This window comes from Phocoena sinus, chromosome 6, assembly GCF_008692025.1.
Source record: "Phocoena sinus isolate mPhoSin1 chromosome 6, mPhoSin1.pri, whole genome shotgun sequence".
Classification (NCBI taxonomy): domain Eukaryota; kingdom Metazoa; phylum Chordata; class Mammalia; order Artiodactyla; family Phocoenidae; genus Phocoena; species Phocoena sinus.
In genome coordinates, this window is record NC_045768.1 from 72,787,160 (window position 1) to 72,813,939 (window position 26,780).

A 26,780-nucleotide genomic window follows, 5' to 3' on the forward strand; every position below is an offset into this window, starting at 1 on the left:
CAAAATACTGATAAGCATACAAGAGGAGAGAGGTGAGGGGAGGATGTTCCAAAATCACAAAATTAGAGTATTGAATTCCTGTAATAAAAAAGGGAGCATGGAGATTTGAGATTAATTGCATGTTGGAAGAAAAAAAATTGTCTTGTCACTCAGCTGAGCTCTTGACTACTAAACTGTGAATTCAGGACAATTACTTTTAGAATGGCTTTTTACCAAAAAAGCTGACAGACACAATCAAATTAAAAGAAGCCATTTAGTATATACTTTGTTTAAAAAAAAAAAAAGAAAAAAAGCACTTCATTATCGTATCAAGTTTTCTTAAGTTCTACAGAAGTAGAACCTTTGTATAAAGGATGAGCAAGAAATATTTTCCTTCCTCCACAGATCTGCTAAGGATGCTTACCAGGGCGGAATATATATGTGAAACAGCGTTGGCAGAGTTCATGATTTGTACACGTGTTACTACATACATCAACCCTAACCTAATGGAAACTGAGTTTCTGATTTTAGAGGAGTCTCTTGATAATCTGGCATTGGCAACAAAAGTTACACTCAACAACAGTTGATTCTATGGGTGAATTAAATTTTGCCAGTGGCAGCAGAGTAAGTTACCTTCCTTCTATTTGGTTTTTCTTTAGCTCAAGTAAATGTGTGAGGACAATTTCCATTTGTTTAAAAAAAAAAAAAGTTAATGATTATTCAATCAGAGGTATAGAATGATGTCAGCATCCAATTACCCAAACTGTACAACTAGCCAATGAAAGCACGTATCCCTATAAAAATTACCCATCAAGTTAATGTTTGAAAGCCAACTTATCAGAAGGTGTCATTCAAAAAAATTTTTTTGCACTTTCTACTTCAATTAACATGCCTTTTGGAATACTTTACATAACACTGCTTTCAACTAAAGCTCTGAGGGAACCTCTTAACTCAAGAGAGCAAGTTTATTAGACTGAGCACAGGAGCCCCAAAAAATGTATAAAGACCTACTCACCACACTGTTCTTTCCCTTCAACTTTGTTTATTGATGTACTGAACATGAAAAAGTACAAAGAATCCAAACACAAAAGAAAACATGTACAGCCTCTTAAATACTCAACAGAATATATTTTCTATTCCAACAGATGTGAATTAAGTCATACTGTACAACTTCAAATAAATACCAGCCTTACATTTTATTAAGTGCTCTGATAAACACTGTAAAGTGAAGCACAATTTGCATGCCCTCTCATCAATGCCTTGGTTTGCTACAGTAGTATAGGAAAGAAGCATGTAGCTGCTGTTTTCCCGTGAGGGAAACCTTACTTTTTTTAAGTATATACATGTATCTTGTTTTTTAGTTTTTTTGTTATTTTTTAAATGCAGGTTAACTCTGACAATCTAAATGCACCTAAGGATATGAGAAAGTGCTAAGCCAATTGATTTCTGAATAGCATTGAGTGGGTCAGCATGAAAACTCGCTTATTCACTTTAGCACGCGCCTCACAGTATATGTACTGTACTATACTGAAAATTTTTATAACTACAATTTTAAATAATAAAAATAAAACTCAACGCAACTGCAAAGATAATGTACAACTATGTTATGCATAGCACATTGCCTGTTCTAAGGGGAAGCATGTGAGCATCTCAGTTTATACAAAAAGCAGGACGTAACTATATAGTTCTCAGTGCATCCTGATGAAGGCATTTTTGCCTTCAGCTTTTTTGAAAATTTATTATAAGCTAGATGCTAATCAGAAAATATTTTGTATTTTTTAAAATTTCTTTCATACATGGTAAAGACTTATTTTATTATTTCCCCAAATAGTGGTTTAAGCATCATACAAAGTTAAATTTCAATAGCATACAGATATTTATGACTTTTGTATGAAAAATGTAAGGAAATTTGTTCAAAACCTATGGTTATACTCATTTTTTTTTTACCACAAACATATTTATAAACGAAAATGTAGCATCACCATAAACAGCTGAAGCTAGACTATCTACAGACAAAATTAGCAACAAATCTGATGCACTGTAAATTCAAGTCCTCAGGACAACAAAAGTGATTAAGCAAGACCTCAAGTAACAATGTTAATGCCATTTACAAAGGAAAAAACTGATACAAAAACATTCAAAACCTGAACATCACTTGGCATGTAAGGAAAAAAAAAAATCAAATTAGCTGAAAGGTTCATAACACAAGGTCTTATTTACATTACACAAAGCTCAGGTGTTAGCCTTGAACATAACTTTCAAAATACCTTCAAATATATCCAACTCAGATCACTTTTGCCGATCTGCTGCAGTACAAATCATGTGCAACATCTTTTTTCCTTAAGACAAAACAATTCTTCAAACAATACTGCAAGTACATCACTAAACACCATGAGCTCTATCTGAAGGGATTTCTTTAGGAAGAACAGATTTTTTTTTTCCCCCATCTCGTGGTAATTTAAACTTCTTGCCTGCTCTTATATATTCTTTTGTAAATTTTTTTTGTTTCAAAATCACAAATCAATGTGAGCCACCTATCACATAATAACCAGGATGATCAGACGCTCCACTGGTGATTACAAAAACGAAACCAGCAGTGTTTCCCCCATTGATTCTACTCCTTTCATACAAAGATCTCAAAAGTATTTTCTACATCATAAATCTTTCTAAATTTTCCAACCACTGCAAATTTCCTGGTAAATTTTAAAAGCTCACTAGGTGTCATATGAAGAGATTTCTCAAAGTATTCAAGTCAAAATATTTGTTCCAGGACCAGTAAAAAGTTTCTCCAAATTTTCTTTTTTATAAAAATAGATGCTTTTTTTAAACCCACATCAAAGAGGCTCTTATCTCTTTGGCAAGGTACTGCTTTACGAAAAGTTCTCCAGTATTCTTACAATAAGCGTTTATAATGTAGCCCCCCTTCCCCAACCCAAATCATAATTACAAAATAAATACTGTTTTTAACTTCATAAATAAAAATGTAAACTTCAAAATACTTTTCTCAGACATAACAGCAATGCTTTAAATGTAAACCAAACACAAAGCTAATCAGAAAAAGAAAAAAAAGGGGGCGGGGGGAAAGACACAACCAACTAAAGAATTACAACACAAAGCCTCAATATTTACTCACAGGTTCAAGGCAGTTATGTAAAAAGAAAAGAAATGTCTTCCCTTAGCTGAAACACTTTAAAAGGTCCACCTTCTTCAAAGAAGGCAATAGAATGCAATGTGACAGGTAAAAACCCTGTACCTCTTGTCCATATTCAAACATAAAAGATATTTAAGAAGTTTTAATTCAAATACTAGCAATAAAAAATCTCACATATTTCTTAGGATGCTAAGTAGTCGTTTTATCCCATCTCAACACTGACTTACAAAGACATTTACTAATGTATAAAGTTTCTCTTAACTTGCCTTTGTTGTATAGTTTTCATATATAAATGGACTGAGGACAAGAGCTCATTAGGCTTTGTGCGTTTTGTTTGTCTTAAAGGAGACCTGCAGTACTCTGTCTCCCAGACGGTATCCATTGAGGCTAGCTATCGCCATGGCAGCCTCATCATAGTTTGTCATAGTCACAAATCCAAAACCTTTGCATTTATTGGTGTTAAAGTCACGGATGACCTTCACGTTGGTGACAGCTCCAAAAGGCCCAAACATTTGCCACAGGATACTCTCATCTGCGTCAGGAGCCAGGTTGTACACAAAAATACACCACCCTGTTCCTGGGTGCCCAGGGATATTAATTCCAGCCAAACTGGTCATTCCATCAATGGTCATTGGAGAAAACCTACTAAACAAAATAGGAGAAACACACACACACATGCACACACACACACACACACGCACACACATGCACAAATAGAAACAGAGGTTGGTTACAGCAATGGACTTAATTCTTTCCCCTTTCCCATCCCAAGAGTTTCAGTAACTCCCCTCCCCACAACAGATACATACAACTATTTCAGGTTTCAGCCAAAGTCGGTGTGTGGCTTGCAGTGGCATGCTATAATATCATGGTATTAATAAGTTATGAAATGGTCACATATGCTGTATTGAAAAATATTACTCACAATAGCAAAGAAATAAATTTGGAACTGGCTTCATGAACTTAAGCAGGACTTGGGGCAAGAAGGACCAACACAGACAGAAACATGCTATAACGTCGCAATGCAAGAGAAAACAAATAATGGGGTTTTTAAAGGCCAGGTGGCATCCAGTGGTATAATAATATTCCTTGAGTCAACCGTGCTTCAAAAACAGCTTTTCATTAGGCTGTACATGCAAAAGAAAACCCAACACAAACTTATGAAGGGTGTCACTCCCCAAATCAAAGAAACTAGTCAATTATGGGAAGGGATTATGATTATCATGAACCTCTATCATTACCTCTTTACTCCATAAGCCATATTGAGCAGATTGTCCAACCTGCAAAACACACATTTAGCAAACTTCAGTTTTTAATTTTTCCCCTTGATGTCCAAGAAAGCTGGGCTCGTTACTGCCATCTTCCAAGGGGATTTTTATATATTAATTGTATGTGAAGTCTCAAAACAGTGGGTCTTCTTACATTTCTGAGAGGATGGTACCCACTGCCAGAAAACAGTAGCTCTTCCAATGGATATAGTTTATCTCTACAAGGGTCAGGGAAATCACTGGTGGTCATCTGAGGAAACCCTTTCAAGAGGAAATGTGGAGGCTCTGGAATACTTAACATTTGGGTTCTCACCTTTTGCAGGCAAGTTCTAAGCACTCCACATGCACCTACATGTCCTTATATTATTTTTAGTTTTCAGAGCTGTTAGTTCCTGAGTATCATAAGGCACTCAGATTAAGGGACTTGCTCAAGGCCAAAGAGTTAGGAAATGGTGGCATCAATATTCAAATTCTGCAGTTTACAAAGAATTCCATAAATTTCCCTTCAACCCCCCAAATACAAAGGACTTTCATTTCTTAAAATCAAAGTGGTGTTATTATAGGTAAAAAGAACCTTATAGACAACCTCAGCTAAACCTCCCATTGCTCAATGTATTCAGCTGAGGTCCACAGAACCTAAGACGACAGACTCACTGAGCAACAAAGCAAGGACTTCAGACCCCAGTCTGACGCTTATTTTGGTTGTCCTACAAGGAGTATAGTCCCACTACTCAGGGTGTAAGAAGCAGGTAGATAGAAACAAACTTAAGTAAGCTTCTCTTAACAATTTTTTTTTTTTTACGAAGTAGATGGCGGTGGGTGGGTACTCTTTAAAACTCTCTACCCTTTTCCTGTTTCAAAAATTAAACTGATGTTTTTAAGCACTTGATTCTTCTTGCTTTATCAGTTTCAAAGAGACCATTCCGATGTTCCACATTTGTGCAATGAGTACCAATCAATGACGTGTGTTTAGAGGAGGTAGGCATAACTGAATACCTCAACTGCCACAATGTTCAACACTCTCCAAGTAAGACCCTGGGTCAGGAGAACATTTTTTTCTTTAACAGCCATGAACAGTTAAGTTTGAAAAATGTTTCAACCTTATTGTCTAACCTGTGGCCTCAAGTGAGGCTAGAGCACACATGAGAAAGCAACTCCTCCTAGTTTCATAAAAGCCTCAAGACGCCTCCTTCTGGTCTTTCAGAACTGGACAAAGAATCTTCACAGGTTCCTATTCCCAATTACCTCTGCACATTTGTGTGTTTCGTAAAATTAAAAAGAAAGAACCGAGCTGACTGTAATGCAAAGTACTATTAAAAAAAAAAAAGGAACAAATCACAGTGACAAAGGAGACTCATCTGTGTGTGGTGTGTGCCTTGTCCCTCTACCCTCTCAGGAGCAGGGACAAGTTCATTACTCATCATACCACTAATCATGGAGCACAGACAGATTGGGTCACTACAGGTTTACAATTAGTATCTGTTGACTGAATCAAAGCATTGAGGTTACTAACATTACCCTTAACTACTTAATCCAGAGTAAGAACTATCAGGAGGGCAGGCTGGGGAGCCTGTTTGCACACGCAAGGGAGAGAGCACATGTATGGAAAAAGTACACAGGTGGGAGGGGGATTTTGTTTTGTGAAAAGGTAATGAGTATAGTCAAAGATGCCATACCCTTATACTCCAAAGTAGAGGCCACAAATACCAGAAATAAGGATGCAAACAAATTAGTATCATCAACAATAAAGTAATCTGATATAGATAATTTCATAGAACTGAATGATCAATACAGAATGCATTTGACATATGACACCAGTAGAACAGAGTAGCATATGGAGCTCTGCTTCCTAAGTACTCAAAGGCTCAGATGCAGAGACACCAAAACAGAGTCACATCATCTCTGCCCATTAATTGTGCAGACTCTATCACCACCAGCTTAGGACACTAACCAAAAGTCCAGAGACAGCATCTCCTAAGCAAGTTTTCAGTATTTTCTAAGTAGGGTAGAAACCAAAACTGCCCCAGAAGTGGATTACATGTGTTAAAAGGAGAGATATCTCATTTCTCACTCTCCACCCCAGGATTCTCCAGGCAGGAGGCCTAGGACTTTTATACTAGGATCTCTGAGGACCCTCTCAATGAGCCTCATATTTGCCCTACCTGTGAAATCCTGTGTGATACCACAATCCTGCCCACTGATATCTTCACTCAGTATTCACTTTAGAAAAAACTCAAGCCAAGTTATCTGCCTCTCCCTCTCTCTCTTTGCTCTCCTTGCCCCTCCCTCCTCTCCCATCAACAAGGAGGAACATGGCACCTAAGAAACAGGACCTAGGCAACACTGAAAACCCCCGCCTGCCCACAGTTGGACCTAGCAGTTTACCCTGCTCTCAGTGCCACACACCCACAGGAGCTGGGAGAAGGCAGTGTGTGCTCCACTAGGGCACCATGTACCCCAAGCCTTGTAGAAGTTGGAAAACTGTCAATTAGGCAGTTAGCTCAGACACAAGGACCACTATTACTCTCCAGAATTATACATTTTTTCTGGGTCTGTCCAGAGTTCAGGGACAGCCATCTTTTGCATGTGATCATTTAATGACAGAAGCCAATTTTTAGTGGAGACCAAGTTAATAGCCTCCAGAATGACCTAGGAGGGGTGTGTGTGATGATATACAGCTGTATGGCAAATAAATATTAAAGTGTCCAATACAAATTTTTTCTAATTTAAAAATAAAGTATTCTTTACTCATTGAATAAATGTACTGCATCCAAAGCCCTCACTCAGTCCCCATGCATCACATACTCTCCTGAGGGAAGATTGAGCAGTCCTCAAAGGGAAAGTGACATAGTCACCTGTTCTTTAGCATGGGCATAATCCACTTTACAAATAACATGTTAAGTGGATTTGAAGGATTAGATTTAATTAAAACAACCCTCAAAGAAGAGGTAGTTTTAAAAAGATTCCTGCAAACAACAAATCATCATCACCATCATCACCATCATCAGAGGGAGGATGACACCAGTAAGGAAAGCCCAAGTAAATAAGAAAAGAGAGAGTTGATTCTCTCTCCTACTCCTAGTACAAGCTACACTATGCGGTTAGACAAAATAATCTAACATGTCTCACATGAAGTCAGACAAGAAATTCCAAATTATCAAGATCATAATTTTATGACTCTTGCTTTAAAGGTATACTATTTACTAAGATATTATGTAAGTGAAAAATGAGCCAGTTAGCATGATTAGCAAAACACTGATATATTGTTTATTTCATCCTTATTTTTATTTTCTGTTTATGATTAGGGTTTATGAATTAATGAATATAATAGCACAAGCCCCCACATGCATATAGTTTATGACTACATGCCTAGTTTCTGATTATAAGTGGGCAATATTTTGAATAGAATATTCCCATTTCAAAGCTAGATGTTTATAAGTACAGAGTGAAAAGAAGGTACCTTCCCAGTTTCCAGGAAATTTAGCTGACAGACTATGGGAGGGCCTACACGCAGGTAGAAGGGGAAATGTCAGTCAAAGTGAGAAATAAAAATATACAGAGAGATTACTAATGGGTAAGAAAATAAAACTCTGAACTCTACAAATAATGGTTCTCAAAACCTCACTAAAGATCACTGACCAAGATCTGCTTTGAATTTAACCCACAACAAGATCATCAACTCATCTCCTTATCTAATTCCTGTAAACAGAGGAAAAAAATTATTCGGGACGATTGATACCAGTGTCTTCCCAAAGTAAATTGTGATAGTGCAACCAGCATATGCCTTAAATGAAACTCAAGTGCTGATTTAAAAGGCTCCTTTAAAAATGCATAAAGGCTTGCACACAAGCCATTAGACTAGACCACATTTAATATAGAAGCAGGCACACAAGCCATTAGACTAGACCACATTTAATAAAATTAAGGCTGCTCCACAAGAAGAGAGATGAAAAAAATTTGGCTGAAAGTTTAATTCAGATACCATGTCCCAAGAACATACTTAAGGGGCTTGAATTACACTATCCATCCAAATAAACAAGGCTGGTCTTATTTTGAAAACTGTAGTCAATTAAATAAGCATATTAGATTAGCAGTGCTCATGTTAAAATAATTCTCTTTCTAATTATTCATATGGGTTGACTGAGCCATAAACCTCCCAAGCCCACTTTTAAACTTAACTCTTATTACATGGATTTTAATTTTTTTTAACCTTAAAAGATAAGGTACATTTCATAAATATTAAAAACATCCTTGGCTATTAATATTTATAACTTGTATTCACTAATGTCTCTCAACTCCCGAGGCACTATGACAACATAAAAACACACAGTGCAAAATTTTCTAAGTGTTCGCAGGAAGGTGACAAACTCAAGGCTGAGAGCATGAGAACACAGATACCAGAGACGAAAGATCTAGGTAATGACCTAGGCCTGAACTACAGAAGAGCAAAATACCAACAAAGCAAGCCAGTCCTTCAATTCAAGAGTCCTTCTGAGATGAAAGAAGATTCAACCTTAATTCAATAGAATAAGGAAAAAAAAAATCAAGGTAATGACAGACCAGGTTCAAAGATATTAAAGAAAAGCAACCAAATACACAACAGGGTAAACTTAAAATCTAGGAATAAAGGCTCTCAATTTCTTATAACACTGAATCTAAACCAAACACCTTCACTGAGCTCAAAGACTAGTTCATAATTTATTATCTGAAGATGGATTATGAGAAATGGGGTGACGGAGACAAGAGTTAAGAATCTGAAAGTACAATAAACTTCTTCCCGATTTTCTGAAACCCAGTTTCCCTTAAAACAGACAACTCTTATTCCCTTTTTCCAAAACTTCTTTTTATAGGAGATAAGGAAAGTAAGAATCTCTAAGTTAATTACATACGGAACTAAAAGATAAAAGCACAGAATAGGCAGAAGATAATTTTTTAAATATTAAATCTGATCATCAGAACATCCTGTAAAGCTTTACCGAATTAAAAAAAAAAAAAAAGCATGCAGGGAGGGGGCTAGATGATGTTGAGAGCAGATGAAATAGCTATCAACAACCTAATATTTGAGTCACCTACATGCCTTGCCATTTCAATAATCAGGCATTCTCCTGGAGATCCTATCATTTCAGTCCTCTTGCTCAATCTTTCTCAGAATTCAATCTTGATTTTAAGAGCACAGTTTTACTCAGTAACTACCATAAAACAAAAACCAGAGGTTAAACTGGGAAACACCAAAAATAACAATTTAAACTAATACAGCTTTCTACTAACATCAAACATCTTGTATTTTCACAGTATTAAAATCAACCATTAAGTTTCAAACAACTTTCCTCTACCTAATAAGCTCAAAATTCTTTTCTAGGCCCCAAAGAGTTCTGAAGTTAACTGGACAGGCTGCCTAGGAAACACCTCTAAAATTCCTTCATGCATGTCTGTGCTAAATTTGCAAAAAAATATTACTCACTTAAGATGCCACACAGGAAACCTACAGGCAGAATTAAGAAATGGCTTTGTGAAATTTCTTTCTCCTCAAGGGCAAGCAGCAAGCAGCCCCATGCATGTCCTCCTCCAGCCCAATCACCAACCACCACAGTCAAAAGTGGCAGTGTTTCCTTTCTACCAATGCTTTTTTTAAACCTTACAAAGTTAAAGCAGAGAGCGAAGTGAACACAAGGCTTAGTCAACTGGGTACCAAGTCATACAGTTCCAAATGGAGCCTCTGACAGTAAACCCTCTTCTCCCAAGGCAAAAGCCACCCTAAGTAGGAAATGAACATGGTGTTTATGGAAAATTTCTTTCTCATACCTCAGGTAACATAATTTTTTTTAAAGGAGATATTTTACTAATTTTTATCTTTACTCTCTTCAGCACTCTAAAATACCTGAATGAAAAAATGCATGTGATTTAAGCTAGAAAACATATAACTCTTTATTAAGCTAAATTTGTGATTATATTTTTGGTAATTAACTATTCTGCTCCAGCAAGGAAATAAAATTGATATTCACTGGTGATAAAAAACAAAACAAAAAAATACTAGCATGGAGGTTACATGGCATTATGGCTGCAGTATACCATATGGCCAAAAAGGATATTAAAAATGTTACGGAAAATAAAAAATGTTTATGTCTCTGTGTTCTGTTTAACATCTAAAAGTCACCATTCTTCTCACATGCAGATTAGGGATTTTTTTAAGTGACTTAATGACTTAATCTGGTTGTTGCCCCAGTATTAGAATATAATTTGAAAAATCAGAATATTTATACCCGTCTATGAGACAGAATATCCTCTTTGGGCTAAAAATGCATGGTCATTCTATGGACTCTACAGAGGTTAGAAAACTACCACCCACGGGCCAAATCCAGACTGCCATCTGTTTCTCTACAGCCCAGGAGCTAAGAATGGTTTTTACATTTTTAAAGAGTTGTTTAAAAAAAAAAAAAAAAAAAAGACACGCATCAGAGACCATGACCCACAAAGCCTAGAATATTTACTATCTGGGCCTTTACAGGGGTTTGCCAACCTCTAAACTGCAAGGAATAAAAACTTAAAAAGGGAAGAAGGACCTAAATTATAAAAACGTAATGTCATCACGTAAGTTAGGTACCCTTAGTGGTGCACATATTATAAAACGAAGTAAATGAAAGAGCTTGACCTAAAAATTAAAACACAAGGGCTTCCCTGGTGGCACAGTGGTTGAGAGTCTGCCTGCCGATGCAGGGGACACGGGTCCGTGCCCCGGTCCGGGAAGATCCCACATGCCGCGGAGCGGCTGGGCCCGTGAGCCATGGCCGCTGAGCCTGCGCATCCGGAGCCTGTGCTCCGCAATGGGAGAGGCCACAACAGTGAGAGGCCCACATACCGCAAAAAAAAAAAAAAAAAAATGAAACACAAGAATAAGATCTTATCAAGAAAAAAACTAAAAAGGGGAATTTGAAAGCACTGGAAACAGTTAAGAAGACCCCAGCATTCTGTAGGTCAGGGCTTCTCAACCTCAGTACTACTGCTATTGGGGGCCAGATAATCTGTTGCTGTTGGGGGCTATAACTGTACATGCAAGGTGATTAGCAGCATCCCTGGCCTCTCCCACTAGATGCTAGTGGCACCGCCCACTCAAGCTGTGCCCACATAAACGTCTCCAGACACTGCCAATGCCCCCAGAGGGGCAAAACTACTCCTGGTTGAGAACCACTGCTGTAGGTTATTGTCCTTTTGTCCCCACCCTGGATATTTGCAACAGACACTATTCCCCAAGTAGGTTTTCTCTGTGCCCATAAGAAAAAGAAAGAAAACAACAATAATAACAGCAAACCGGAGACCCTGTCAGTAAAAGTACTGGACAATGAACCTGAGAGTTCTGAGTTGAGTAGCTGGGCATAAGAACCAGACCAGACTTACCTAAAACGCTGTGCCTGCTGAGCTAGTGGTCCTGGATACCTTCTGTTTGGAGACTGGTACAGCTGGGAAAGGATGGCCTGATTTGTTTTTTGGCTTGGATTATTAGCAAACTTTACAGTGATTGGCTCTGTGGCACCAGGAGGTTTCTGGCCATTTAGGCCTTTGATAGCTTCTTCTGCCTCAATCCGCTTGTCAAATCGAATAAACCCTACACCCCTTGATATGCCTATGGTAGATGTGGGTAAGGATTTGGGAAAGAGGGAGTGGAAGGAGACAGGAGGGAGAGAAGAAAGGATAAATTAATTTTTCCTTCTCAAGAACATGTTTTCACCCACATATAACATCTGCCACAAAATCACATGAGGAGAAAAGTTTTACCTTGACTTAGTAGCAATTCAGTATAGCGTTACAATTTTGTATTTTTTTAAATACATGAAATGCATTAAATTAAATTAACGCATTTTAAAGTCCATTACCACATGCTACCAATAAGCCAAGAAGAAGAAGAAAGCACACAAGCATATCCATGTTTCCTTTCCCCACCTTCTTCTCTCCCTCTCATGCACTCACACTCTTTAAAAAAGTCAACAGTATGCCTGACTTGTACTTTTCAAATTATGCTACTGGACAAACAGTTCAGAAATTATGGGCACAGTAGCTCTTTTTCTTGTTACAAGGAGAACAGAAACAGACATTTGCTAAAAATGCTAAAAAGCTATGCTAAAAATATATGCACAGTGGTAGAAAAATATATTTCAGCTACATTTTTAAACAATATAATTCTACTTAATCATATAGGAAACCGACCCTTTACGAAAAACGTCTGAAGAGGCTTTTCTGGTTCCCTGAAGTTACCCCACTGTTTTTAACTGGCGGTTCTTTATTATACAAATAATATTATATGGAGAAAAAGAGGTGAAAGAGGAGGTAGAGTTTAAAAATAAATAAGATAGAAGTAAAGCCTCAAAGCTCTCTTTCTTTGGCAGCATTTACTTTTGACTACGGAATGTCATTCCCTGGCTCCCGCTCTCCCCACCCTGAGAGACAAGAATGGGGGAAGGCAGAGGGATGGCCAAATACCTGTCCAGCTTTTGAGAAATGGTAGCAGGAAACCCAACTCATTCCATTTAATTAGCTTAACAGGCTATTTGGGGTGGCCATAGCTGGCCATCATGAGATTAGTAGTTGTAGGGAAAGACTTTCTTGGCAAGCAAATTGGTAGTAGCAGTACCAGCTTGGGACTAGCAGTGAGAAAAGCCTAGATGATTCAGAGTATGTCACTGAAGAAAAGAGTGAGAGGTTGTTAAGAAAGATAGGCTAAGAAAATGCACTAGACCATTAGATTTATAGGAACTTTAAAAAAGAATAAAGGTCTGCTTGCTTTACAATTAATACTGTGTAAGTTGAATGGCTTAGAATTTTACTCTAAGGTAGATGAGGCATTTTTTCCATATACACTTACCTCAGACCGCCCCTATCACTTCACCCTTCCTATTTAAGCTATACCTGCTGCACATTATTACCACCTGATGGCTGAATAACAAAATTGCAGGATTTTTCATTTTAGGTAAAGTGGATAATTTCACTCTGTAAGTCTTAAGTATAAAGATGAAATGGTGAAACGACAGCAAATCTATCCTTTCAGTTATCTATTAAGAATGAATAACCCCTAGGACTTGACTATTCCATAAGGAAAGCATTAGATAAGCAACGAAATGGCCTCTATATAGGATGAGTCATCTAAACCTATGGTCCTCAAACCTGAGCATGCATCAGTATAACCCAAAGGGCTTGGTAAAATGCCCACTCTGAGAGTTTTATTCATTAGGTTTTGGGTGGAGCCCAAGACTGTGCATTTCTAAGGAGGTTCCAGGAGGATGCTGATGCTCTAGGTGCAGAATCACACATGAGAACCACTGACTAAACCAGGAGGTGGTGAGATAAATCCACCTGTGAGCCTATATACTCAGGATGGACTTGCAGTTAAGAGATGGGCTTTCTGTATCACAGGTGAAAGAAATCTACTTTTGATTCACAAGTCCTCACTGAGAATGAATGAATGAAAAAGCATGACTAATATGAACAAAATATCAGGCCATTTTTGTTGCTCTAAACAAATATATCTAGATTGCTAGGCCTGGATTTCTATTTGACCCCATTAGCAGTCTGTGTTGTACAATACACTGTGATAGAATGTATGATAATTACAAAATGCACCTAAGAAGAAAAGACCACATTTTTATATACCTCACTGGACTAAATTTTCTCCATACAGCAAAACCTACAGGCCATTCTCCCAAGTATGTGAATGATGGTAGATATCACTTTACTCAGAAGTACGGTATTCAGACTCTGTAAGAGGTTAACTAACAGCACAGAGGGGCATACCATAGGCTGCTTCTGATCAAATTCAGATCAACTAAATTGATCGTCACTTGAAGAATTAAAAACTTGGCCTAATTTTACTCTGTGGTCCGTTGTTTCTTTAAAAAGAAAAACGATCACACGTTGCAATGTACAACTATCTCCACAGGTACAATAATTATGAGAGAGAGAGATGGGAAAGGAGAGAGAAAGAGAATAGGGAGAGTGAAGGAGGGGAGAAAGAAGAAACGCACAGAAAAAAGAAAAACCTATTTTCTTAAAAAACAAAGAAACCCCGCCCCCCAAAAAAAGACTACTCACAAAATCTTAATGTGACTGCTTAAGTATATGGCATTATAGGTTATTTTTCCCCCTCCTTACCATGTTTCCCTAATTTCATTATGTTTTAAAAAGAATATTGCTTTTACAATAGAAAAATATGCCGGTGCCTTATTTTTAAGATCCATCATCAAATCTATATTGCTAGTTTTTCTTTAACTCAAAGCTTTAGCAGAAGAGCTAGCTCCCTTACATACAAAATTTTTAATAAACATATTAGTCTTCTTATTTTGGTTTGGTTAAAAGTAATATAAGGGCTAAAATAAATTTTTAACATTCAAAATTCTAAACTCTTACACATGCCTATACAACACAACATGGACCTGAAAAATAGCCTTAACAGCAATTACCAGGATAGATGTAGTGTAATCCGCTCCTGGAGAATTAGCTGCACTAAACTATGTTTTTCACAAAAATAAGATTGTTTATTAGTACTTTATAAGGAGAATGGGAGCTTTTTTCATGCAGCAGCTTGGAAATGAAGATTAATTTGTAATAATTATGTGTAATAACTTACATGTAATAATTATACTTATACATTTATTACAAGCCACAAAACAGACTCCAAACCTGCACCTTTGCGGAGGAAATGACTCAAGCTTGCTCACTACACTCCACAATCTATTCTTATCCATGCATATCTATGAACAGTCCCAGCAGAAAACTGCATTTTCTGTCCCACATATACCTTTGATGTGTTCCACAAGTAAGACTTCTGTATGGGAAGGCAGAATATTTCACCATCTGCCAGTCGGAAAGCAGAAAAGATTGTCCAGAGCAGCTGCCTACTTACCAGTGACCTGGTCAACCAGAATACGAGAAGTAATAATGCGTCCGTATTGTGAAAAAAGTTGTTCCAACTCCTTCTGTGTCATTGTTTTCGGAAGTCCACTGACGTACAAATTTGCATCTCTGATAGAAGCTGAACTTGGGCGAGCATAAGAAACCTGGAAGAGAGCAATGAAACGTATATGCACACTCAGTGACCTCCCTTCCCAAACCCCAAAACTGCCTCAAGTTAGTTAGCAGCTTCTGCATTAGAAGTACACAACAAACACTGAAGTGCAAGCAAGTCCAGAGCGAACTGTTTCATTTCTGGAGAAATTCTCGACAAATGAGAAACGCCATTCCCTTGTATGGAGAGAAGACAGTATTTACCCCTAGCTTTGTAAGTGTTCAAAACAGACCAATGGTGCACATAGCAGAGTACTACTCATGGTAATAAGTTATCCTTGAGCGGGGAAATCCCCCTAAACTAGGGATTTAGGCTCAATCAGAAGACCAAGCTTAAAGATTCTAAATTCACCTGACACATCTGTGTGAACTGTTGTTTTTGCACTTCTCCAATCTCAGGGTTTGGGGGTGATGGTACAAAGTTTCTGAAGAATTTATTATAAGTACGTCCTTTTGATTTATTCGAAAATAGCTATCGTCCTTAAATTGCAAGAAGTTGAAGCATGAATGAACTGTACCTCCCGTTATCCTTTGCCTACTGTCTTCTTGTCCACAAATCTCTTTAATCTTGATTTTCAAAAGGTCTTAAGTCTGTCTATTGGTTTATTGACTTTACCTGCCATTTTAGGTACCCTTTCAAAAAGCTTCCCATCTTTGAGATATAGTGTCCAAACTTCTACCAGGATGGAAGACACAACAAGTCCATGTGTATTTATCATCAACACTCTTTACATGAACTCCAGGAGGAAAGGAGCTGTATCTGTCTCTCTTATCACTGTATCTTAGCACATCACACGTGTTAGAATATCTGCTGAGTAAAGCCAGGATAGTACCCCATTGATCCCGTAGGTCCACAACAGTTTGCAAGGCACACGGCATTCAAGGAGAGTTCATCACGTCATCTAGATCTTGCCCAAACTGTGACCAATAGCTCTGTGCCTATAACCTATCTCTGCCAATTTTAAGTTAGCACTGAGTCTTGTGCTATTTTGACCTCATTTCCTTTAGTTTAACTGTAAGCTCTTCTGGACTGACTACTAGGACAGGACCTTCACAGTATACCCCATCTGCCAGACCATTCATAAAAATGGCCAATGAGTCTACTCCTGGGCTTGATTTGGTGGAGTACCATGACAAGATAACTTCTGCCTGTTCATGGTAGCCATTAGTATCCACCTTTAATCTGGCTCACTGCTTACTGCAAAACAAAATTTAAAAATACCTTTTCAAGTTAAACAGTTTTTGATATTTGGTACGAAACACCAAATATTTTCTCCATGATTTCAATTATGTCCACAGTTCTCTGTGTTATCACTATTTTTTCCTTTCCAGAAAAAAAAAGACAGGTTTTATAAAGGTCTTGCTCTCTTTCACCCCAATCCCCATCGTGTTAACATTTAATACTCTTACCCTTTATTCAACAAGTTTGCTCAATAACAAGTGAAACTACACCTGCTGTTCCAAAAGCTGTATTTGGAAGTCACATTAGCACTGTCTTATACTACAGACACAGGTAATTTGGAATAGTGGTGGAGAAAAGATAGGTAACTATTCACATACTACTCCTTTTTTCTTTATGCCTAAATACTTAAGAACAATGAAGACTGGGGAACTTAAATATAAGTGAAAATCAAGAAATGAAAGAAACTTCCAAGTGCTCAAAATAATTCAAATGGAGTCTAATCTTGGGACTGCTAAAAACTGATCAAAACAAAGCAAATTAACTATATGTGCATTCAGTGATGTGAATACACGAACAATCAATTTCTTTTCTAAAATACAATCCTTCATTTACCTGGGTAAGCTAAAAATCCCACCACTCAGACACTCTTAGAATCTAGGACTCTAAGGCTTTATTTCAGTGGCAGGGAGCTCTCACCAAGTCAGCTGTTAGTCTGCTCCAGATTGTGTGACTGAAGTGTTCCCCTTATAAAGAGCCACTTCCCATGGGCAACAGAATAGGCACTACACATGCTCAGAGTTAGGAGGTTTACTTCCAATGACTGATGAAGCAGGCAGCCTCAACACAAGCTCAAGCAAAGGTGACACCTCTCTAACCAATATGCCTGGGCTCAAAACCAGGTTTAATTCATTAAGGGCTCTTGAATTTGAACAAATTTTACCTTCTTTATATGGTTAATAGGAATAATAAAAAATAATCTCTAATCCACCTGAACCGCTATTAGCACAGAGCCTAAAAACCTAGGTGACTACACTATATTTACCTCTACATGCATCTGAGAATGTAGGTAAAGACCTCAACCATTACAGTTGAGAGTAACCTGAGTCCCTTACTGTGTTCCAGAATAATTTACTCACGCAGTGACATTCACTGCTTTGTGCATTTCAGAGGAGTGTGGGTGGAGTGTTTTAAAAGTTATCCTAAAATATATTTAGGAAAACGGGTTTATATTTAGTGCTTATGTAAAAGCTTTGAAAACATACTTGGGTCAGTCATGTTATCTGCATTTTTTTTTTTTCTTTCAGTGTCTGGTCTTCAGTTCACATTGCTTCTTTAATTCCCAACCTGTATTGACTATATTTTCTTATTTTCTGTATTCTGGATGCTCTGGCATTTGTGGCCTTGATCCTGGAGAGACTGCCCCTCCCAGGAATAGCTAATTCTAGAGATAGTAAATGACTCCCCCGTGAGGTACCTTTGATACACAAACCAGTCAATCCAGAGACCACACCCCCAACTCCTTTATCAAATCCTCACATCAAGCCAATATTCCTCCTGCTCTAAATCAGCTTAGGGCCAGGTAACTTACAATCAGGGACCACCCCTATAGACCAGAGCCCTCCAAAACTACTCACACTACCCAACGCCAAACCTACTCAGTGTACCTGTCCTGCCTTGTCCTTAGCTTTCCACTAGGACCCAACAAAAGCTCTGGGCCATGCTCTACCCTCTCCCCTCTGCCTCCTAGCCATCCCTGGTGCTTGCCCATGTGGCCTTGCATGGAACGTTGTGCCTCCTGTTTCTAGAGATCAGTTAAGTATAAACTTTCTCCTTCATAACAATCATTTATGTGTCTGTATGTAAGGTAAGACACCTGATTAAAACAAATCCCAGGTACATTTTTAGAACACAGCTACATTAAAAGGGCTCCAAGAACCAGTAACAAACCTTCTCAAAATATTGTTTTTCAGTAACTTTGTCAAAGAACTGGTTCCTATCACCACAGGCCGACTGGGTGATTGATTGTATAGAAGCTCATGGTGGTAACAGTATTTCCATTTAACTTACACATAGGGGCTTATGGGACTTCATCATTTGCAAAGCATTTTCAGATACAGTATTTTGTTTGTGCCTCACCACAACCCTGTGAGGGCACACATTAGTATTTTATAGCTGAGGAAACAGATATAGACAAGGTAAGTAAAATTCCTAAGGTTATACACAAGTGTTGAACTCTGGCTTAAAATTCTGATCTTCTGAGCCCATGTCCTTGTCTCCTTGTCCGGTTTTCATGCCACAATACCACATTACAGTAACTAGCTCATCAGTGCACTTGTTCTGAGAGTTTGAAAAATTAAATTAATCTTGATTGTTTCTTAAACACACACACACAGTGAAACTGAGGAGGACAGACAGTAGAATAGGATGGCACCAAAAATTACGGTTAAGTCAAGTTATTTTATTTTCCCATTAATATTTTTTAAAGCAACTTTTCCCAAGAAACGATGAGTGGCCACTAATTGCAATTAACTGGAAAAACTACACATCATAATAAGAATTCTGAAATTAGTTTTATTACTAAGTTTTAGAATTCCATTAAATGAGCATCGTACCACCACTCCCCCTTGCCCACTTCCAGGAAATAAAGATGAAGGAAGGGCAACTTCTCTCCTCCCAGATCAATGTGCTATGTCTCCCCTCTATAAGTTTATTGTTTCTTGGGATTAAAGCAGCCCCCCCCTCCCCTCTCTATCAAGGATATCACTGTCAGCAACATCCTCCCTTCCAGGAAACGGAAAGTATTTCTTCCTCTTCTTCTACCTCAAAGGATTATAAACAGAAAACATACTTAGACCAAAGTAGGCAGAAGACTTGCAATAGGATATGGACTTGTATTTTACTTTGGAGATTCAAATCAGTTTCCAGACCAAATTTTCTATCTGGCAATTATCAGCAATTCTTGACTCTGATTTTTCTGTGGGTCTGGAGCTCAAACTGGTGCCTGGCTTTAATACTTACCTAGAGAACTACTCTTGGGCTACCTGAAACCTCAAAGTGTTAAGTCTATCTTTGTGGCTCTTCAAGACTAAAATAAAACCCTGTGGAGAAGACCCAAGACATGGTCTGGTTTTATGACAGCTTCTTTATTAGAAATACTTCGATAAAACTGAGTTATTTGTAGTGAGGTGGATGGACCCAGGGTTTGTCATACAGAGTGAAGTAAGTGAGAAAGAGAAAAACAAATACTGTATGCTAACACATATATATGGAATCTAAAAAAAAAATAAATGGTTCTGATGAACCTAGGGGCTGGACAGGAATAAAGACCCAGACGTAGAGAATGGACTTGAGGACACGGGGAGGGGGAAGGGTAAGCTGTGACAAAGTGAGAGAGTGGCATGGACATATATACACTACCAAATGTAAAATAGATAGCTAGTGGGAAGCAGCCGCATAGCACAGGGAGATCAGCTCGATGCTTTGTGACCACCTAGAGGGGTGGGATAGGGAGAGTGGGAGGGAGACACAAGAGGGAGGGGATATGGGGATATGTCTACATATAGCCGATTCACTTTGTTATACGGCAGAGACTAACAGATCATTGTAAAGCAATTATACCCCAATAAAGATGTTTTAAAAAAAAAAAAAGAAATACTTTGATACAATGAACCTCCAGCATATGTTCCAGTGGGGTCAAAATAGCTTCTTCTTTCACCAAGTGAGAGCTGTTCTCCAATCTACATTCACTGGATTAATAGATAGGTTTGGATTTTACATTTTCACTGCCATTTAAACAGGTAAATATTTAATGCCTGAGGAGCAAGGTTATGAAATATCAAAACTACTAAGTGAAGGATCTAATTTAAGAGGCAGCCAGAGAGTCTGCAATTTAAATATTTAAAGATGATACAGAAAGTACAACACTGAACACCAATCTACTCCAAAGATAGCAATTTAAAACTCAGGTTTATTCTGAAATTCCTCACAACCCTACAAGTGATATAATAAACAAAGACAAGCAGTGCTGAGATTACTTGAAGGGAAAAGGATGGGAGACAATCAGAAGTACCAGACAAATAAATGCTCTAGCCAATGGCTTCTCAAACTGTTCTTCACAAATGAGATCAGACTGGACAAAACAGAGATAAAAACAGAGTTATCAAAGTAATTAGGTCTTGAAAATGGAATAGTTTGAGACACAGTATGTTCCTTGCAATTAAAACCTCATTTCTTCATCAGCAACTAAAACTAATTACACATTAAACATTCAAAGACAAGTAACACATATACTAAGAATGGGCTATCAAAACACAAGTTAATCAAAATACACAGAACTAAAAGAAATGAAAATATCTTATGGAAAGAATTGGTACTTTACTACATGTACATAGTAAGTTTCAAAATCCCTGCACATCACTTTATCAGCAGTCAATCTAAATGCTTTTGTCCAAAACTACAACTGCTCTCAATTCTCTCTGCTTCATCAATGATCAGTGACAGTGAACATTAATACCAACAGATTAAAGTGATAAGGACTATAAATGAACAAAGCAATCTCTTCTTTATTAAACTAAGAACATCTGAAAAATCTCCCACTGGCAAGATCACCATTGAACAACTTCTATCACTTGTCAATTACTGACCCAGGACTACAAACATTAAACCTGAAAATTAGATACTTGCCACTTCAGACTTTTTTTTTGAAAAGCTCCATTCAATCTCTTCAGCTGAAAGAAGTGGACAAGGTCATAGTTATGCCTATTTAAACTGAGAGTTAATTGCTGCTCGTATCAAAAAACGGAGTCTTGATGGGACTGAGGAAAATGATACTATCGCTAAATAAAAATTAGCTCCAGCTCTGGCAGGCAGTAGCAAAGGTCTTGTGAAAGCATCAAGGCTTTACAGGCAGGGAGCTATATTGGACCCTCCAAGAGAGCTCAGAAACACACAGAAAGATGTGACCTCTAACCACAATTCAGGCCACAGACCTCAAAACCCACCAAAAGGAAGCAATGTCCTTTGATCTACTTCTAAACGCAAAACCCTACCAGGAACAGGTCTCAAACACACACCAAGACATATACATATCCGTCCAAGATTAGGTTTTGCACAGGACAAGCTTGTTTCACAGAGGGCTGCAAATGAGTAAACTTGAGAGAACAAAGCATACAGAAGTAAGTCCATAAGAAATTAAAGATTCCCTCTAGCAAAGGTGCTGGAGATAAAAGGAATAATCATACCTAACAGGAAGACTTAGTAAAGGTACTGTAGATTAGAGCAGTTGCCTTTAAGAGGTATTCCAAGAATAGAGAATACTGCATCCATGGAAAACACACACAGAACCTCAAATTTTACTGAGACTGGGTTGGTTGAATGCTCTCAGTCTAAAAGATTGTCTTGATTCAAACGAGAAGTTCAGAGATACCACAAAATACATTTGATTGGGTTATTCTGTGCTTAAAATCTCTCAGGGACTCCCTAATGCTTTAAGATTAATTTCAAGTTCTTAGTCCATTATACTCAGGGTACTGACTAGCTTCTCTATATAAATACATACAACCTTCAGCAGTTTCCCAAAGCTTCCTGCTCTCACTTCCCTGTGTTAGTGTAAGCTGCTCTTTCCAGTCATCTAAATTTTCGTCACTTCAGACTCTGCTTGGGAATCACCTAGTTTCTAAAGTCAACTCTCATCCATCCTCTCCACTCTAGTCTGAGCTGGGTACCCCTTACCTGTGCCCACACTGCATTATATGCCTTGTTCTCTTAAATACTGAGGAAACCAAGATGTACTCATCTGTTACTGTGTCTTGTGACTGGCTTAACTGCTTGAAATATGAAACCTTGTCTTTATCCTCTTTGTTCACCCTAGTACCTACCAAACATATATTGTAATGAGGATGATTTATCATCACACACTTATTGAGGAGACTTTATTTTTGAAATCTTGTCTAGAAAGTTAGGAGAGGCCACAATCTGCTAATATACCAAAAATCCTATGTGATGGTACTTTCTGAATATACTTGACTGTAGATTCCACTAAACATTAAAAAAAAAAAATGAAGTCTCATTTTGTAAACTGGGGATTCAAATCTCAAGAGGCAATAAAATCTTAAACACAGTTATATGTTGCAGGGGTGGGGGTATCGTAATTTTGGAGCAAAAATACAGATATCATTTAGTCCAAACTCTTTGTATTTAGAAAAAAAGGGAAACTTCATACTTGTCCAAAGACACAGAGCAAAAGAGTTGGGTGTAGAATACCAGAGTCTTGACTCTTTGTCAAGGGGTTTTCCATTACACCACTGGCTGCAACACACAGTCTGAAACCATGCATATTTCTAGAGAAATGATCAGACATTTATAAGGAGATACTAGAAAAGATATGCAAGAAGGAAAGAACCTTAATTTTGCCAAATGTTTTCTTATACATAAGGAAATCTGAAATACATCAAATGAGCCTTTCCCTTAGGACAGTTACTGTATTTCTCCTACTAGTAGTGCCTGAGAATTATTTATGAGATATTTGAGAAAAATCTAACAGGGGTGAGGGGAGTTGAAGAGAAAAAAATAAATCAAACTAAGAATCCTGAGACTGGGACTTCCCTGGCAGTCCAGTGGTTAAGAATTCGCACTTCCACAGCCGGGGGCGTGGATTCGATTCGATCCCTGGTCAGGGAACTAAGATCTCATGCAGTGCACTTCGTGGCCAAAAAAAAAAAAAGAAGAATCCTGAGGCTAACACGCTTTACCTTCTTTTTTGAAAAGAATCATGTACCATTTAAGATAAAGGGAAAACAGCAACTGGATGTTTTACACCAGAGGGACTTTCCCAGTTTCACATCATTTCCAAGTTTTAGTGCAACATCATTAAATAAAATTCAAGGCAGGTGATTCTTATATCCAACTTAAAGATGAAGCTAAGAATAAGTGATCATATATGAAACTGTTAAAAACAATACTAAAACTACTAAAGAACCATAGGAAAACAAAAGTATGCTGGTTGTGAAATCTGTATGACACAACTAATCATAAACAGAGGACTTGACAGATTAGATTTCCCTTTTCACACATCTTAAACACCCTCTGAAAAATTACCTTAAGCAGAGTTTATTAAATGTTACCCAAAACAGTTTCATCCATGTGCATCAATTAAATGAGGGTCCAAATAGGTTGTCATGACAGGCATCTTTATTTTTTATTCAACTATCATAGTTGGCAGGTATCTGTCCTTTTATTGTTGCTTCTGCTTTGGCTGTAGTACACAGTTGGTTCAGCAATGACTCTCATGCTGGTAAAAGCAAACAGGAAGTCCAGGATAAAGATATTCTTGAAATGCAACTTGGAGAGGCCACAAATACCTTCCAAATTCCTCAAGATCTTTGCACGCAAAGAATTTACCAAAAAATAAAACACAAGTAGAGCGATGGTAGTGGATATGACATCTGAATGCGGTGTGTGGTTAAATCATATCCACTGCTGCAGTGGTGGTGGATTAGTCATTCCAAGGTCTAAGCAGGAATCCATCAATTAAAATGTTCGTATTCCATTTCCAATCCCATACCTTCACTTAGCTCATTAAAATTTTAGAAAGTGATTACAGTAAAGTGGCATGGAAAAAAAAATAGATGGGAGTTTCAGCTGTAACCACCGAAGAATCCATTCCTGCTTTGTCTATATTAAGTTGTTTGCAATAGTGGTTAAGAAAGCAGATTCCCTTACTTTTAATATCGAAAATGAGAAATGAGCCTGTTTCTTTGGCCACATAATCTTTAAAACGTCAAGTAACATGAATAATGAATAGGCTGGAATTGAGGCAAACACGAGTTAGTTTAGTACTAAGTCAAAAAACTTACGGCAAAAGAGAATGCACTATTACTGGTGAAATTCGGGCCACAAGAGATCATATTTTGAACTAGTGGCCTGAAACTGGTGCTTGCACTAGAACTCTCCAAAGTTACAAAGGAGTAAGATCATAGGGCATGGAGTCTCACAGAGCTAAGTTCAGGTCTTGGCTTTGTCACTTACCAGTTATATAACTTGGGAATAATTTCCTTAGGTCCTTTGAAGAGTGTATTTCTTTATTTGTAATTTGATGTTAATGATAGTCCTTACCTCACAGTGACTTTACAATGATTAAACAGAATGATAAAACTAAGAGCATAGAGCTGGAGAACAATAATAATGTTTTCATCATAATATAATGATTTCACATATATAAAATTATGTAACAATACAGATGATGATAGCTCCTAGTATTTATTAAGTGTTTACCATGTGCCAGGTACTGTCCTGGGTATGTTACATTTATTAATTCAATTGATCCTCATAACCGGGGTATTAATTGGTTATCATTATCAGAGGCCCCAATTTATGGAAGAAAAACACTCAAATATTACCAGTATCTCTGAGATTTGGCACAAGGAAGATGTATGTACTTTAACAGAAAAACAGTTCAAAGATTAAGTAAAGCTTCTTCCAAATCTATTGCAGTTATTATCAAAACTCTCATTACAATAAAATTTGTAATTACAATATTACAAAACAAGTATTTTTTAAGAGAATAGCAGATGAGTAGGTTGGAAATCCTGAAGACAGGCTGAAACAAAGCATGATGGAAACGCCATCCTAGAAACAGAGCATGATGGAAAGACCATCCTACTGTCACACACAGGGTCAACATCCAGCATCTTTTTTTTTTTTTTTGGCTGCACCGTGCCGCCTGTGGGATCTTAGTTCCCCAACCGGAGGGATCGAACCCAGGCCCTCGGCAGTGAAAGTGTAGAGTCCTAACCACTGGACTGCCAGGGAATTCCCATCCAGCATCTTTAAATGGACTGATAAGAAAAGCCAACAATTTCTCCAAAGAAACTGCCACATATCAAATCCTCCTACTTCTTCACTCCTTCTCAGAGGTCTCTTAGAGCTTAATGTGAAATGCAGAATGAGAAACAGAATACTTTTTTGGTAGACAGTAGTAGACACAATAAATGGACTTCATGAAATAGAGCCTAACATCAAGTTAGATTAGGGTTACATGAATGTTTCTGAATATGGGATGGTTACAAGAGTCACCAAGAAACCAGGGCCTAATGACCCAATGTGAATTCACACTATGAAAAAACACTAAGAAGCCTACACTAGCAGGGAGAATTGTAAATTTTTCATTTTAGACACTTTCACTAAATATACTCTGAGGATGTTAGAGAGATTTGGAGAAGGCAAATTTCAGTACTTAGGACCCAATACCCAGATGTGCTTGGGCTTCTCCAACACTACCAGAGCAGCAGACTGCCTCAGAGCCTCCCTGCTGCCCCCAAGTAACTGGGAGCACTGCAATTCACTTACAACGCATTTACAGTATTAGGCTTTAAGCTCCTAAAGGGTTGAAACTTATTCTTATACGTACAGTCATCCCTCAGTATCCAAAGAGCCCCTGTGGGTACCAAAATCCACAGATGCTCAAGGTCCTCATATAGAACAGTGTAGTACAACAAATAGAGTCAGCCCTTCATATCTGCAGATGTGAACCCGAGGGCTGCCTATATGTGTGTATGTATGGACAGCCCCATCTACCAAGTAAGCACTCCAATACCTGCTGAGTGAATCTATTCCACGGCCTCCTGCAGGGGCTATTTCTGAAGTACCTCTCAGACAAGATGACTAGAAGGTGTGATGCTTGTCCAAACAATCTGGCTTTTTGTGCTTCATTGGAAACAATACAAGTTAAATTGGCTTATAGAAAAATAGCCGTATTCACCCAATTCTTAGAAAGCTATTCTGCAGTAAAAGCTCTTAAGGGTTCTTTCAAGATTCTGAAACTTGATCAGACGCAATCTCCAACAAAAACCATACTATCAGGATACCTGTCACAACTTTACCCCCCAAAATAAACTTAAAATATAATTTATGTAATATTTGAGCATCTAGCATGTCTAAGGCACTGTCAACAGATTAAATAGCTGAGTTACAAAGTTAAACCTAAAGAAGGAACTACACGCTACATGTGATATAAGTAAACTGGAGCTGTTTAGAATAAAAGCTAATTAGTTGGTTTTTTTTTTACTGGTTGGTAACGTGTGGAAAAAGAAAAAAGGTTCTCAACAGGCCAATTTTGGTAGGTTACACATTCTAGGACTTTCACATACTCCAT

The 26,780-nt window shown here is 37.8% G+C and overlaps 1 protein-coding gene across 1 annotated transcript in view; it reads right to left on the reverse strand.

Moving 5' to 3' along the window:
• Window positions 1-1,004: 1,004 nt before the first annotated feature.
• Window positions 1,005-26,780, reverse strand: part of ELAVL2 (ELAV like RNA binding protein 2) — a 130,563-nt gene continuing 104,787 nt past the window's right edge. The window contains exons 4-6 of the mRNA XM_032636308.1: window positions 15,287-15,440; window positions 11,791-12,016; window positions 1,005-3,772 (exon numbers count right to left, since the gene is read on the reverse strand). Coding sequence (XP_032492199.1) covers window positions 3,445-3,772; window positions 11,791-12,016; window positions 15,287-15,440 — 708 coding nt within the window. The 3' untranslated portion in view covers window positions 1,005-3,444. The remainder of the gene's footprint in view (window positions 3,773-11,790; window positions 12,017-15,286; window positions 15,441-26,780) is intronic.